This window comes from Danio rerio, chromosome 18, assembly GCF_052040795.2.
Source record: "Danio rerio strain M-AB ecotype USA chromosome 18, GRCz13ab, whole genome shotgun sequence".
Lineage (NCBI taxonomy): Eukaryota > Metazoa > Chordata > Actinopteri > Cypriniformes > Danionidae > Danio > Danio rerio.
This window is the reverse complement of record NC_141038.1, coordinates 24,559,387-24,575,135: the sequence shown is the minus strand read 5'-3', so window position 1 is coordinate 24,575,135 and position 15,749 is coordinate 24,559,387. Positions and strand designations below refer to the sequence as shown.

The window sequence follows — 15,749 nt, the reverse complement described above, 5'->3', positions numbered from 1 at the left end:
ATATATATATATATATATATATATATATATATATATATATATATATATATAATTATTTTTTATAAATAAAAAAGAAAGTTAAAGTGCACTGAGTCATCAGATTGAGGGTAGCAGCCTGTAGCAAACTTGCGACTGCTACAGTCTGTGAATCTTTGACTTATATCGATGTTTTTAAAGCCCACATCTGTATTATATGACTGCAAGTACAATTTGGGGCATAACATGATTTGCTCTGAAACAGATAAAGGAAATGAATGAGCTGGACTGCATTCAAACATACACATACACACTATAATTGTTTGTAACAAGTTTATTAAGAAACAGATCAAACATAACACCTCAGTTAACAGTCCTCCTTGCTTAAAATTAAAAAAAAGAAAAAAGAGCTACAACCAAAGACCATCGTAACATCCCCACAGTTCCTTATGGGGCCAAGGGAGAAAACAAAACGAAAACAATATCAATACAGAAATACACATTTCATCATAGCGGAACCTGATAATGAAACAAAAGTATACCTGCATCAATAACTTAAAACAATTATGAAAATAAACATTTTATTGATTCATTCATTACAAAAAGAGCCATCCACTACCTGTGTATTTTGCCTTAATGCCAGCATTAAGTAAAGGGGTGTAAGAAAAACTGAAAGTGGGTCAGCAAAGGTTTTATCTTTGATACACAGCGCAAGACACACATAGAAAGCAGAAAGTTGGACTAATTAACACAGGACTGTTTTGTGTGGATGCTGGTTTGGTCAAGTTCTCTCTCTGGCATCTTTAAAATACATAGAGACCTCAATACACTCCTGGTGCCCAGTTTCTGACCACAGTGTGGTTTAAAAGCACACTCCAACTATATAAATCTTTAACTTTCTAATAAACCAACATTCGTTTTTCCTCTACACTCAAGACAACCTGAATCTGCTCTCTATAAATAACCTCTTACTTGTGTATATTTGGTTTAAGCTAGAGGTAGGTCATAACTTCTGACTTCACCATCCCACCGATAATTCTTGACCCTTAAATTCTTACCATTGACTTTGAAATAAAATGAAATGCTGATCATTGACAACTGTCAATCTTTAGATCACAGGTATCAAATAAAATTCCTGGAGGGCCGCAGCTCTGCACAGTTTAGTCCCAACCCTGCTTCAACACACTAAAGTAGTGGTCACACTGGACTTTTCTAGCCATAGACTTCCGTTCATACGCATTCGAATGCGGCAGACCAGAAACCAAGCTCAAGCTTGGTAAACTCTGACCAGCGAAATCGCATCACTTGATTGCGTGAGACCAATCAAGGCTCAAAACATGACAATTTAAAATATGGACCAATTGCTTGCTTTTTTTAAGTGTTTAATCAGCTTGTTTAATCCCGCCCCTTTTTGCAGTGCCGTACGACAGATTTTCACATGCTCAAACTCTAGTGTGATCGCAGCATTACCTGTAGGTTTCAAGCAAGCCTGAAGTACTCGATTAATTTGATCAGGTGTCTTTAATTAGCGTTAAAGCTAAACTGTAGATGCATCCCGAATGGCACACTATACTGTATATGCACTTACACACGCAACAGCCTAGTATATGAATTTAGTGTCGTCCCAAATAAAATGTGTTTTTTTACCAAGCAGAAATTCAAACCGTTTCGCTGATGATGTTTGATGGTTGCCAAATTAGTTAAATAAATGACCAAACGACCATATAATACCTGCCATGAGTAAAACCGCATTCACCATCAGGAGGCAGTAAAACCACTCTCGTAGGAGAATTTTGCTTTAACAATTCAAAATAAATAAAGCTATTCAACATATGCGCTCGATAGCTCCACACTTTCCGCTTTCTAAGCTGCGGCCATTGAGTGCCTGAAGTGTCAATCGTTCCACACTTTATTTTAGCGGTTGAATAAGTGCATCATCTGGCTAATTAAAGTGCACTTATTATTTTTCAGTGTGAACGCACAACTTACACTATTAATACTGCAAAATGGCATAGAATAGTGCATAACCATGTGATTTGGAATGCACCTTGTGTTAAGCTGCTGCTCTCCATGAACTGGATTTGACATCTGTGCTTTAGATGAACAATAATGGGCAAGTCCACACACATAAAAAAGTTTGTTTAGGTAATCTTCATTCAAACTCTGACTATTTATGTTCTGGTTTGGAGTGTCGGTCCTTTGACGTTCAACCACAATATTCTTAACCACGCCTCTCTCACTGTTAGTTTTCTATAAGGGAATGATGCACAAAGCCCCGCCCCTTACTCAATATTCTGTTTCAGTTGGAAGTACATCCACGTACTGTAATGAACATCACAGCAACTTTAAAATGTGATTTTGAAACACTTTTATGTGCAAAAGTGATCACATTATCACCTTTTTTTATTTTCTTACATGAAAATATTCCAAAACCACATTTCAGATGTGATATTATTGTGAAGCTCTGCTTTTTTATGTCATATCTTGTGCATTTTGTATAACTGATTATTTATTAATGACATTATGTGAATTTATGACATATAAAATAATGTCTTGTATATGATTTATAAATATTACTGTCATATTAAAAGTTAAAATGATGTTTTAGAAAGGAATGACCTCTGAAAATCTGAATAAAAATCAAAGAAAAAAAATGTAGGCGCTGAAGAAACATGATTTTTGGTGAAGTAAAACTATTTAAAATAATTTTCAAAGAGTCTACATTTAAAGAACTCCAGAGTAAATTCGATTATGTGGAAAATCCTGCACTGAAACAAGATGAATAGGTAAATGGCAAACATTAATAAAAGCAAACAAGGGTGAAGAACTAGATCTCTGCCTCATTTTGTGTAGAATAACACTGACCTCAATATTCACTTCCTGCTGCTCGCTTCACTTTCAAAACTCACGTCTGTAACAGGAAAAGAGCGGAAGACAGAGCACGTGGAGAAGAAAAGACTCTTGTCCACAACATCAGCAGCCTCTTTCGAGATCTGTCTTTTTAGACGTAAAAAAGCACTACTCTAGCACACAAATCTACCTAGCAACATTAACTACGAAGCACAAAGACAGACATGTTTATATATTTATATTTATATAGGAAATGAAAATACAAAAGAAGTAAACATCCTGACTTTCACACACAATAATAATTAAAAAATGCCATTTCATGAACAAGAGGATAAAATAAGATGCCTTGCATAAGGGTGGGATAAAAGGTACATGAGCAAAAACATAGGCAGGAAAACCATGCATACCGAAAGGCGACACGGGGGACTTTAAACTGAACGTTATCACATAGTGCAAAAATCCCAAGAAGAAACGAGGGACTAAATCAAATGCGAATGAAATCTCACATCAATACCAGCCCAGCCCAACCCAACCCAACCCAGCCCTTTCAACGGGCCGCTTCCCCCAAAACTCCCCCAGCGGTGTGGACTTTGGTCTGTCCTGTGATAAACAAGGCATCAGGAGATGAGATTGCTGTGGTGATGGAGGTCTTGTGACCCTTTCCCTGCCCACTTTGGTGAATGCCGCTAGCGCATCTTGTGATCATCAGTGTTGCCCATGTTGGAGCCAGGGCTGGGGTCCTGCTGTCGCCTGGGCTGGGTCATCACACCCAAACACACGCACACATGCAGATACATGCACAAACGCACACACACCAACACACAAACCGAGACAGAGACAGAATATAGTTAAAATGGTTGCACTGTGATCGAGTGGCAAACATGTTAGTTGTCAAACTGCAAACACAATAGGAGTAAAAAAGAATTGCAGCCCGCATGCAACAGAGTGAGATATTGAACCTTCCGGGACTGTAGATCAGTCTGAAGTGACAGGGGTCAGTTATTTTAGCACTTTAAAGTTGAATTATGTTCAAACTTTTGTTTGAGTAATTTATGTGTGAATTTATGTGACTTATTTACTACAAACTCTAACCAAATCTGAAGAACCCATAATAGCTAATAGTGCAGGTGGCACTAGTGGTGTTTTTGTTATTCTGTGAAACTTTTAAAGTGCTCCTTTTATGCCATTTAAATGTTTCTGATTTAGTTTCAGACGTATTTAAGGTCTCATTTAATAAATATAAAAAAAGAGTTTGAGGGTCAATGTAAACATTATTCACCAGCAGATAGTGAAGAGGCATTATGTAAATATTTTACAGATATAAAATCTTTGCTACACAGTTTTTGGGCCCCCAGAAATAATATTAGCAGTCGAGTACACTAAACACACTTTTCCTTTCTGAAGTGGGTCACACACCAGATGCATTGCAGAAATATGAACAGTGTCTCAAGTGGTGCTCACTGCAGAGCCATTTGAGGAGAGCTGAGCTCCAGCGAGGGGGAGCTTAAGCTTGAGCTCCACCTTTTTTGCACTTCTTCTACGAGTGATGTCACTGGGGGTAGGGGTGGGGTTGGTGTACGCATTAAAACAGCTTACAGGAGGAGAAGCGACAGCTTATGCTCCCCCTCGCTGGAGCTCAGCTCTCCTCAAATGGCTCTGAAGCGAGCACCCTCTCCAGTGTCTTGAGTCATAGCTAGGTGCCTTGGACAGCTGCCAACTTACGGAGCCAGTGTGTGTACCCTGATAGAAACCTGTTTACAATTCTAAAAGGCATGGTGCTGGGTGGTGCGGTGCCGAATCCGGCGAGCAAGAGCTTTAAGAATGCGAGGCGCAACGAATTGCCTTTTTTGTTGACAAAAAAAGTGTGCTGTCCTTTTTTATAATAATTCTTCAGGGGTTTTTCACCTTTTTTAATGTGATAGGACAGAGAAGGACAGACAGGAAAGCATTGGGAGCAGAGAAAGGATTGACATAGGGCCTTTAGCTGGACATCGAACTTGGGTCGCCGTGAGCACCTTGCTATATGTCGGTGCACTTAACCACTAGGCTATTGGTGCTGACGTGGTGTCCTTTTTATGTTGTTAGGCAATCACTGAATCAGTTGTGTATGGACCCTTTTCACGAGACTGTTGTGATGCCTTTAACGCCATCATATTTTTAAATTGTTGAAAGTTTTTAATAAAATAAATAAGTAAGAACATTCAAATGCATTTATGAATGTATTACATCCTCTTTGCATCAAATTACAAAAAAACAAATGATCACTTATGCAAGCTGTTTGTAATGCAGTGTGTATGGGGCTGAGAGTAAATTTGATGTTATTCTCTCCTCTGGCTGCTGTCATCAGTCACACACAATTTTTTCTTCTTTTTTTCTGATAGTCTTGATAACACAATTGTAGATTTTTTAAATTTTTTATTTCAGCAAATAGGATTGTAAAAAAAATGATTTGTTGTACTCTCCCATTCACTGCGCTCTAAGTTTACCCAACCATGATGCCTTCCGCTACTGAGAAACCCGTGAATGTGAAAAGGGTCTATTGTGAATGAGTATTGCTGTTGAAATGGTTAGAATTGCAATATTTAATAATATTGTCATTTTCTTGAGTTGTATGATTTCATTTGTGAAATCCACTAGTCATCATCGTAGTCATCTTGACAACACAAATACTGCTGTCACCTCAGCAGAAACCCTGTCTTTGCTTTCATTTGGTTGGAGAATGAGAAGACGGCACTGATGTAACCCAATTTTCATACTCAAGAGTTGACTTTTTTTCAACTGCAGGCGCACAAAAATGGAAACAAGTGTGTTTGTGTAATCAAGGTCTTAGGGGGCCCAAACTCCAGCTCCCATTTCCCCCTAAAACATACGCATAACAGGCCTGTGGCCGGGGAGGTTCAGGCGGTTCGAAAGACCCACCACCCCTTACTATTAAAAGTTCAGAATTTGTCTTATCCATGAGCTTATTTTTCTTATTTTTACTGGTATGCCATCATAAATAGTGAAAATAATATATTGAAAAAGGCTTTAAGACCAAGCAGAATCCTCTGTTGGCTTTCACTTCAGTGTGATTTCAGCTAATTAATTGTTTTTAAATAGAGAAAACATTTTACAAGTAACTTTGAACACTAATTTGGTTATTGTTGTTAGCATGGATTTTCGAATGTCATTTTTTACAAGAGAGGCTAGAATAATCATGAAGCTATATTATTATTACTACTATTATTGTGTTATTATTATGTTTGCTTTTTTATCATTTCAAATGGCCAAATTGTGACTGAGGAAAGTTGAATGTGCTGGCCAGTTTGTTAATTGAATAATAAATGACAATAATCCACAGACTTTTAACAGACTTTTTTTTCTAATGATATATGATGTAATAAAGTTGTATTTTAATCATTTGTATTTTTTCATATTTTTTATTGTAAATCTGTGAAAGTGTGGTTAAGATGACTATTCAACAAGCTAATTCAGCCAAAAATTGCGCTTAAAATGTCACTAAAATACAGAATTTAAATGTCATAATTAAAAAGAAAATGAGGCGTAACTGCAGAAAGGTGCATTTTTGAGAAAAAAAAAAAGTCCTTTTTGAGAACAAAAAAACCACCCAATTCACCAGTCTGGCTATGGGCCTGTATCTACTCACTAGGGCCAAAATTGCAAGCGTTACCCCTCAGTATAAATATAAAGAAAGGGTGGAATCCTTTGAGTCCCTCCCCCAAACACATATAGACACAGTGATTGGCTATGCCTTTCCCTGCTGTCAAGTGCAAGGCTACTACGGTATGTTTGGAAGTTTACAGTGCTATAAAAATTGACTTTTGCAACATGAGACGAGATTGTTATTTGTTTTGTTAAGTGTTTATCTTATATTATTTACTACTTTTTAAATATTTTTAAAAGCGCGAAAGCGTTTAATGCAGCTCTAATGATGTATGTCCCCACCAATATTAAGAGCCAATCTACACCCTTGGCTCAGTAAACGAAATCTTCATTATTGTGGGGGTTGTGGGAGGGCGAATCCAAAACAAACCAAATAAACACCCTTGGACTGCAAAATAACTTTAAGCTAAGCACTTAAATAGTTATTGCTAAAAATAACTGTGCTGTGTGTGTCTGGATCACTGACATCAAGTCTCAATCGCAACACGAGCGAGAGCCTGCAGTCTACATGCAATGTCCCTTCATGTCCAGCAGGGGCCAGCAAAGGTCAACCTCAGCATAGACGCTAAAAATTGAGCAGCTTTTTTTTGGTTGAAGTGGCAGACATTAGTCATTAGTCAGGGGCAAGTCTTCAAATCACTAGCCTTAAAAATAAAGATATGACTGATGGCCTTGTCACAGATACATATGTTTACGTGCCTATGTCTAAATCTCTCCCTGACATAGACGTCTGAGCACAGACAGACAGACGGACAGACAGACAGGCAGACGGTGAGGGAAAGATAGACGGACAGGCAGACAGTGTGTATCTCATACAGCGTGAGCTCATCATCCGTGGAAGTGGTGATTATAGCACACTCTAACCCTGTTTTTACACCACTCGACGCCTGGGATCCCATCTTTAAGTGTGCGCATTAGCAGATGAAGCGGTTATAGCTGTCATACGCACAGCACAAAGCAGACCGATGCATAAAGCTGTTGTAAATAATCAGCATTAGACATGTAAGCTAGCTGTAGACTAGTAGACATAAGCATAAGTGTTTGTATAGTGACGAGATATGTTTGTTATTTATAAACTTCTACTAGGCCTACATACGTGCAGGGGTGAATTTAACCAATAAGCAAGATAACCGGTCGCTTAGGGCCCCAGGAAATCAGAGTTAAATCAAATTATACTCATAAATTATATATAACATCATTTTCTATCATATTTTGTAAAAAGTGTAATTTTTATTACATCTGCGCAAATGTTTCCCCCCAACGACAATAATGAAGCAGTCAAATTAGGTTTTAAAGGATTTCGTTTTAAAAACAAAATAGTTTATATAGCATTTTTAGTTGTGAAATCATTTTAAGAAAACAAATCATTTAAAAGGTTTTACATGTTGGTTATTATTATTTATTACAAAATGTAGAAAAGGAGATTGATTTATTTTTAGTTTTTTTCTTATATCACTCAATATAAAATAAAGTATAAAAGGTGCATTTTTGAAGTTTTGGGCCACATGGTTGGAATTGCTGAGGGCTCCCAAATCACTATATCCAACCCTGCATGTACATGTGGGTTTAGGATGCTAAAACAAATTTATAATAAGGTATATTGAAAAAAAAAAGATGTCTGCAAAAATGTTGCCAACAATTTATTTGTGTGGAATTTAAACAAAAATAATTTGTTTAAATTAAGTTAATAAATAAATACATTTAATTAAAATAAATTGTTTACAACCACTTAACGTAAAAAATGTTTATAAATCCAAGGAATCATCTTTGAATATTTTTTTCAATACAGCATTATTATATACTATGGTGTTAGAAAAATTTTTATTTCCTTGAAATTTATTATTAAAAAGCAGAATATAAAATATCGCAGTTTTTACAAATATATTAAGCAGCTAAACTGTTTTCACAAATAAAATTAATTATTTTGAAATGTAATATTTCACAACATATTTTTTTTGTGTGTTTTTGAATAAATAATCATAGCATTAGTTAAGCATAAGAAACCTCTTCATGTAATAAAATGTACATTTTAGGTACACCTAATAAAATGATATACATTTTATAAGATTATAAGCATTTATAATTATTTTGATATATGCATATTATACAGTATATGTACACTGCTGGTCAAAGGTTTGGGGTCAGCAGGATTTTTAAATGTTTTAAAATAAGCTGTTTTAAAATAAATGTTACTGTACTTTAAAATAACTGTTCAAAAGTAGTTTATGATTTAATTTAAACATTTATTCCAGTGATATTAATGATGAATTTTCAGCTTCATTACTCCAGTCTTCAGAGTCACATGATCCTTTAGAAATCACTCTAAAACTAATTGTTATTATTATTATTATTATTATTATTATTGTTGTTGTTGTTGATATTATTATTATTATTATTATTATTGTTGTTGTTGTTGTTGTTGTTGTTGTTGTTGATATTATTATTATTATTATTATTATTATTATTATTATTATTATTAAGAGTGGTAATATTTAGAAAAGCAATGATGACTTAAGTAATCATTCCATTTGAAACTACACAAATAAGTCAAATAAATATTTAACAATTTAACATTTCTTTTATATTGAATAAATTCTGCCTTAATGAACAGAATAATTTTATTTAAAAAAATACATGAAAAAAAAAAAAACTGACCCAAAACCTTTGACCGGTATTGTTTAATTACACATACTACACAGTACATCAAATTTACAATTTAGGGCAACTTATTTTTGTTTAAATAAGTGATGTTTAACAGAGCAAAGCGATTTGTTTTCACAGTCATTCTTATTATGTATATTTATTTTGGATAAAGCCTTATTTCTTTTAGTTTGACTGGACAGCACCTGGGAAATATTTCTTCAACTGTACCGTAAGTTCATAAACATCTCACAGAAAGGCTAATAACTTTGTCTTAAACTTTATACTGAATTTAATAATTAAATATAGAATTAATAAATAAAATAAACCTGGTACAGTATACTTTTTGTCTTATATATTTTATTCAAAATAGGAATTATACTTTATTATTACATAAATACTTTCAGTCTAACAATCTAACATAATTTCAACCATGTTTTGACATTTCCATAGTAATTATTTAAAACATTAAGTCAACGTTTAACAAGAAAGTTATTTTTATATAGATTTTATTTGATAGGGCAGAAATTTTATTTTATTTTTTAAATAAAAGTATATGAAGTTGACAATAAAATTAACATAAAAAAATAGAAAACAGGGCAAACAAAACTAACATAAACAGTTTTTTTTTTGGTCCTATCTAATTTCAGTTTTTTTTGTTTTTTTGTTATTTAGCTGGTAAGCCAGATGGTCTACCACCCTAACCAGCTGAAAAAAAAACCAAACCCTTGTAAAAACCAGTCAACAGACCATGTTGACAAGGAGAAACCAACAATGGCATTAAGATGTTTTTTTTTTTTTTCTTCCACAGGGTAACAAAATGAACAAAATGCAAAAGGTGTTACACACAAAACTATCAATTCTGAGTTTGATTCTCCCATCTAATATCTATATTTACAGGACTTTGAAAAGCCCAGAAATAGTTGTTCTGTTTGGTCTGTATATTTGTGCTCTGTGTTGTGTGGATGAGAGGACGCAGCATCGATCATCCGGAGCACAGCTGAAGCACTCTCCTGTACCACAAGTCAATAGTGCTTAGATTCTGCTGGCCAGACAGCGCTGCTAATGAAAAAGATCAATACTAATGATATATTAATACTTTCACTGGCCTAACATCACTCATGTGCTAATCCCACCTGCAGTAAAGGCCCAGGGTTTCATGAAAAATGGCCTATCTATTTTTCATCCATCTATCACGCAGAAGACCATTACACTCTTCGATATCTTTCAGCTTTGATTCGCCCCTTTAGACTCTCTGCATACACAAGCAGTGACAAAACCGCATTAAGACCCAGCGAAATAGGACAAATAAGTGTGTACGCTCTTCTTTGTCTGTTGCAGATTGCAAAAAAAAACTAAAAAAACATTTCATTAAAAAAAAACAAACCTGGCCCACTTTCCCAGAAAACACCGACCCAGGCTGCTATTGTGCTGCTTTTTTATCCAATTACAGATGATGGAGTTTAGATTTAACCACAGCTATGTGACCGTCGCGAACATTCGATCTGAACAAATACTATTCGCTTTCCAAAATAAAGCGGTGGAGCTCGAAAACAAGCTTCGAACGAGGGTCAGACTCTGCACCGCCGGGATGAGAAAGCATGAATTATAGAATAATTACAGGGTTTCATTTTTCCAGAGCTCACAGTGACTTTGAGCTTTGAGGGGAAAAAAAAAAAACATTTGGCCCGTGAGTCACAGATCGCCTGACTGCAATGAGTAAGAAATTTGATTTTCATAAGCAGCCAGATCTATTTAAAAAAAGAGACCTTGGCGTGATTGATTTCGGGGGAGCGGATGAAGAGTGTGTAAAGGAGCGCCTGAGGGTGTAGATTAGGAGGGAGGAATATAAAGGCGGCGGTTCATAAGGGGAATCTTTCTGGTCATGTGCTGCCAAGCTGTGCCTGAGAGCTCCCAGAGGGCTTTGCAGTGGGCGGGGCACTGAGGAATCTTGGGATAGAAGTCTGGTCTCCATTACAGTGGTCTGAGGAGAGTGTGTTGGGGGTCTCTTTTGGCGTTTACAATATAAGACAGGCAGTCACATGCAACTTATCGAAGTTCACTTCAGTTCAGTTTTTTTTTTTATGCATCCTTTCATGTAGTCAGTGTTGGGTTTAATTAGGTGTAAAGTAACCAATTACAGCAATTAAATAACTTTTCTGATAAAAACAGTTAATTAATAGATTACTTTACATTTTCAGGTAATCTACTTATACTGTAGTTACATATAATGTTGCCTAAAATACTAATACTTAAATACTATACTTTTTTTGCAGAATAAAATCTATTTTCCATTTCTAAAGGTTATGTTTGCACCAAGCGGCAACCTCCCGCACTTCCTCGTGAAGCATATATGGAAGTAACTGAAACTGCAATTCATCGAAATTTCACTACTCCTGGCTCCATAATAGAGCAAATTTCTGTTGACCCCAATGTTAAAATGACCAACTTTACAGCAGAAAAAAGGTGGGGGGTATTTTTTAAAAACTCCTCTGTTTTGTTAATATTAAGTTATTAATATAATACTTAATATAATATTAAGTCTGCATAATTAAGGGCGTGGCCACTTGAGTGACAGCTAAGTCTTGCTCCTCGCTGTCATGCCACCTCACCTGATTAGTCACTAAACTAACATACAACATAACATAATATACAACATTTTTTATTTTATTTTATGTTGCTTTACACAGTCAATTGCCTTTTGGAATTATTTCCTACAATTCTCAGATGATATGGCATGCTGTGTGTACTTAATTGTGCTCAAAAACCATTCACGTGGCCTCCATTTCCCAAGCGAGTGAAATTATATACTTATACCATATCTGTAAATGTATTTGTTTTACTTAAGATCACTTATCATTTATATTTTTCTTTAGAGCTGTAATGCACTCCAGAATCTGACAGATTGATTAGCTGTAGGCTCTAAAACAGTGGTTCTCAAACTGTGGTATGTGTACCACTAGTGGTGCGCGGGCTTCCCACTAGTGGTACGCGGAGGAATGAAATATGTCATGTACATGCTACATATATTTCAAAATTGATCAAAAATCATGTATATAATATGCCATATATGACATATAGCCTATATTTCTAAGGTAATTTGCCACTTTTTTTTAACTGTGCAGAGTTGTAGCTGCTTTACTGGGCCTACTACGCTACTGTATTTCAATACTGCTCATTTTGGTGGTACTTGGAGAGACAATTTTTTTCTAAGGTGGTACTTGATGAAAAAATTTGAGAACACTGCTCTAGAACAATATATTGAATATAATTGAATATACTAACACAGACTATATTTGAAACATTTGGAAGTAATTTGCGTTTTCCACCTGTAGAAAAGCGTCATAAGAACAATGTTTAGCGGCTCAAAGTTTTACAACAGTGTTTTTAAAGGACTAAACACTTTATTGATATAGCACATAGCCAAGCACATGTGGTCAGAACACAAACGAATCACAGGTAATGAAGAATTAAGCATTTTTCCCAAAGAAAATTCTGTCTAAGCAAAATGCTAGCGTGTGTCTGTAGCTCCGCCTCTTTGCCCTTATTTGCTTACCCCCCCGTTGGAGCAATGACGCAAGAACAAAATGATGCTGTTTGGCCACGCCCACTTGTAGCTTCATTTGCGCCCTTCAGAAACGTATAGGGGATGTAACAGATATGACGTCCATTTCTTTTAGTCTATGGTTTACACATGCTTTAGTAAAAAAAATATGGAGTGAATGATTAGTTAATGAAAATATAAGGTTTACATTCAGAGAAGCAGATTTTGTGCATACTGTATGAACTGCATACATTTTTGTTATTCATATATACCCATAATAACCAGGTTTTGTTAAATTAAAGAATTTTAGATTTGCCCAACGTAGAATTGCACATGTTTAAAAACAATGAAATATTTAAATTTTTCATTATCAATATGGTATGTATGAAACGTGGTGTCATTTTTTTATTATAAAACTAAAAGTTTCTGTTTATCTCAAATTTAAAGAGTTTAATTTCTGTTCTACTTAATGTGTTAAGATTTATATAAAAACTTTTGTCAAGTAATTACTTCTTGAGAAATAGTTTACATTTCAGACAAAATAATTAGAAAAGTAATTTAAATACAATTCTAATGAATAATAGCCAGTAATTAATTACTTGTTGAAGTAGCTTACCTGATGCTGCATGCAATGATTATAAACATACACAATCTACAAAATGTCAAAGTGGACTTTATTCTGAACCCCTTAAAAGGAGTGTCAGTAATTTCAGTATTCCAGCAGAAAGCTAAACTAAGAAGTACTAAGTCTGGAACAAATTTACATAATACCAGCTTATGCTTTTTTAATGGCTGCCATTGAACACTTTCCTCTTTTACCCTCAAATTTTGTAGTTGCAGTTTAAAACTTGGAAGAGTGACGCTGATATGCTGAGCAGATTTTTTTTCTGATACAGTTACAGTTTGTATCGCTGTGAAATTCAAATGTGATTTTGTGTCCAAGGCCCCATTGTTGATCTGATCACAAGGTGATGACAGTAAATACAGATAAGGCTGGGCATTAAATCTATAACATTGGTTAATATTGATAAGAACCACAGTGCAGTAAATATCAAATCAATTTCTTTCCCATTTAAAGGCAGATATTTGCTTCTGAGTCGCAACTGTAGAAGCCAGGCATTTAATTTTTAATTTAAATGTCTTTTTACTGTCCGAATATGACAAACACTGAGAAGAATATGGGAAATCTGAGGTATAAGAACACAATTTACACTGTTTGAAAAAATGAATAACTTTTCTGTCTTTCAAAATCAAGCATGTAGATCACCATAATTATATAGTTAAAATCTAAACATTACCTTTTTGAAAAGTAACAATGTGGTTTCTAAAATATGAAAAATAATAACTTAACCTGAGCTAACATCAAAACAAACATTAATTTGTAAAATGTTTACCTGCTTGGTGAATATTTGTTCGAAAAAGTAGTTTCATAAGAAAACCATATTAACTTTTTTCAGCTTTTGTCCATTTGTCCATTTTGTCCATTTAAACAAAAAAGATTTGAACTTTATATCATGATTGCTGATACAAAAAGTTGATTGAGCCATTTCTTTGGTCAAATCACACAGTCCTCAATACAAAGAAATGGATGATTCTTAAGTGTTTTGAGTTTGTCCACTTTTGATCACTACCAGAGCAAGTTGAAATTGTATTTGATTGGATTGCTTTCGAAGTGTAAATGATTATTTGTGTTCAAGCTGTTACAAAAGACCATCTACTCTCTGTTTCCGGGTCAAAGTCGCTACTCATTTGATTTGAGAAAATATTTGTTTAAGGCCAGTAAAGTGAATTTTATATAAAATCATGGTGTACACATCAGTCTCTGGACTTGCTGCATCACAAATACCAAAATTTTAACAATTTATAAAAAATGTATCACTTACTGTCCATCAGATATTAGGCATGGATATACAGTTGAAGTCAGAATTATTAGCCCCACTGAATTATTCGACCCCCTGTTTATTTTTCCCCCCAATTTCTGTTTAATGAAGAAGAGATTTTTTCAACACATTTCTAAACATAATAGTTTCAATAACTTATTTGTAATAACTGATTTATTTTATGCCTGCCATGATGACAGTAATGAATATTTTACTAGATATTTTTCAAGACACTTCTATACAGCTTAAAATGACATTTAAAAGCTTAACTTGGTTAATTAGGTTAACTAGGCAGGTTAGGGTAATTAGGTAAGTTATTGTATAATGATGATTTGTTTTATAGACTATCGAAAAAAATGCTTAAAGGGGCTAATACTTTTGTCCTTAAAACGGTGTATTAAAAAAATGAATAACTGCATTTATTTAAGCAAAATAAAACAAATAAGACTTTCATTAGAAGGAAAAAATATTATCAGACATACTGTGAAAATTTCCTTACCTTGATAAACATAATTTGGGAAATATTTAAATAAGCGAAAAAAAATAAAAGGGGGGGCTAATAATTTTGACTTCAACTGTATATATTGCAATTGTGATTTTCTAAAGTATTACTTCGCTCAATAAATGTTTATTATTACCATTTGATGAGTCTCCCCATACAGTTTGATAGAGTGCTTGGACCCGAAAGCCCCTTTGCATGACGTCACACATAACAAGCGGATTATGGGATCTGTTGTTAAAAAGTGCACTAATTCAAGGATTTTATTAACAAAGTACATTGATAATTATCAAAACTGTATCATAATAAGCCACATAAAAAGATACAGAAAGATATAAAACATCTTATATTTGATATAATATCTTAAATAAAAGGTATTCATCCAAACTAGCTTTAAGTGGTAGACTAATTAATGGACTATCTTCAAATCAGAGCAAAGCAGGCTCTGAAAATCAGAGCACAGCAGGATAAGCAGGGTTTAGATCAGAGATACCCAAACTAGGGTCTGCAGGCCATAGTTGGCACATGGTAACCTTTGATTTGGCCCATGATGCCATCTGAAGAGAGGATGGTTTAAAGACTGCCATTACATGTTTAATTTAACCTTTTATTTGTTTGTATCATTGTTAAGCTACAAAAAAAAAGCTAACTGAAATGAAATATTTAAATTTAAATGGTAGAAATTCAGCAAATTTAG

At 34.5% G+C, this 15,749-nt stretch overlaps 1 protein-coding gene across 12 annotated transcripts in view; it reads right to left on the bottom strand.

Moving 5' to 3' along the window:
- Window positions 1–295: 295 nt before the first annotated feature.
- Window positions 296–15,749, bottom strand: part of cbfb (core-binding factor subunit beta) — a 72,128-nt gene continuing 56,674 nt past the window's right edge. For 7 of the 12 annotated variants that reach the window (XM_087291591.1, XM_087291592.1, XM_087291586.1 and 4 more), the window contains one exon: window positions 296–3,581. Coding sequence is in view for 4 of the 12 variants with exons in the window: in XM_087291583.1 (XP_087147709.1) it covers window positions 3,513–3,581 (69 nt within the window). In the remaining 8 variants the exon portion in view is untranslated. 12 annotated transcript variants of the gene reach the window in all.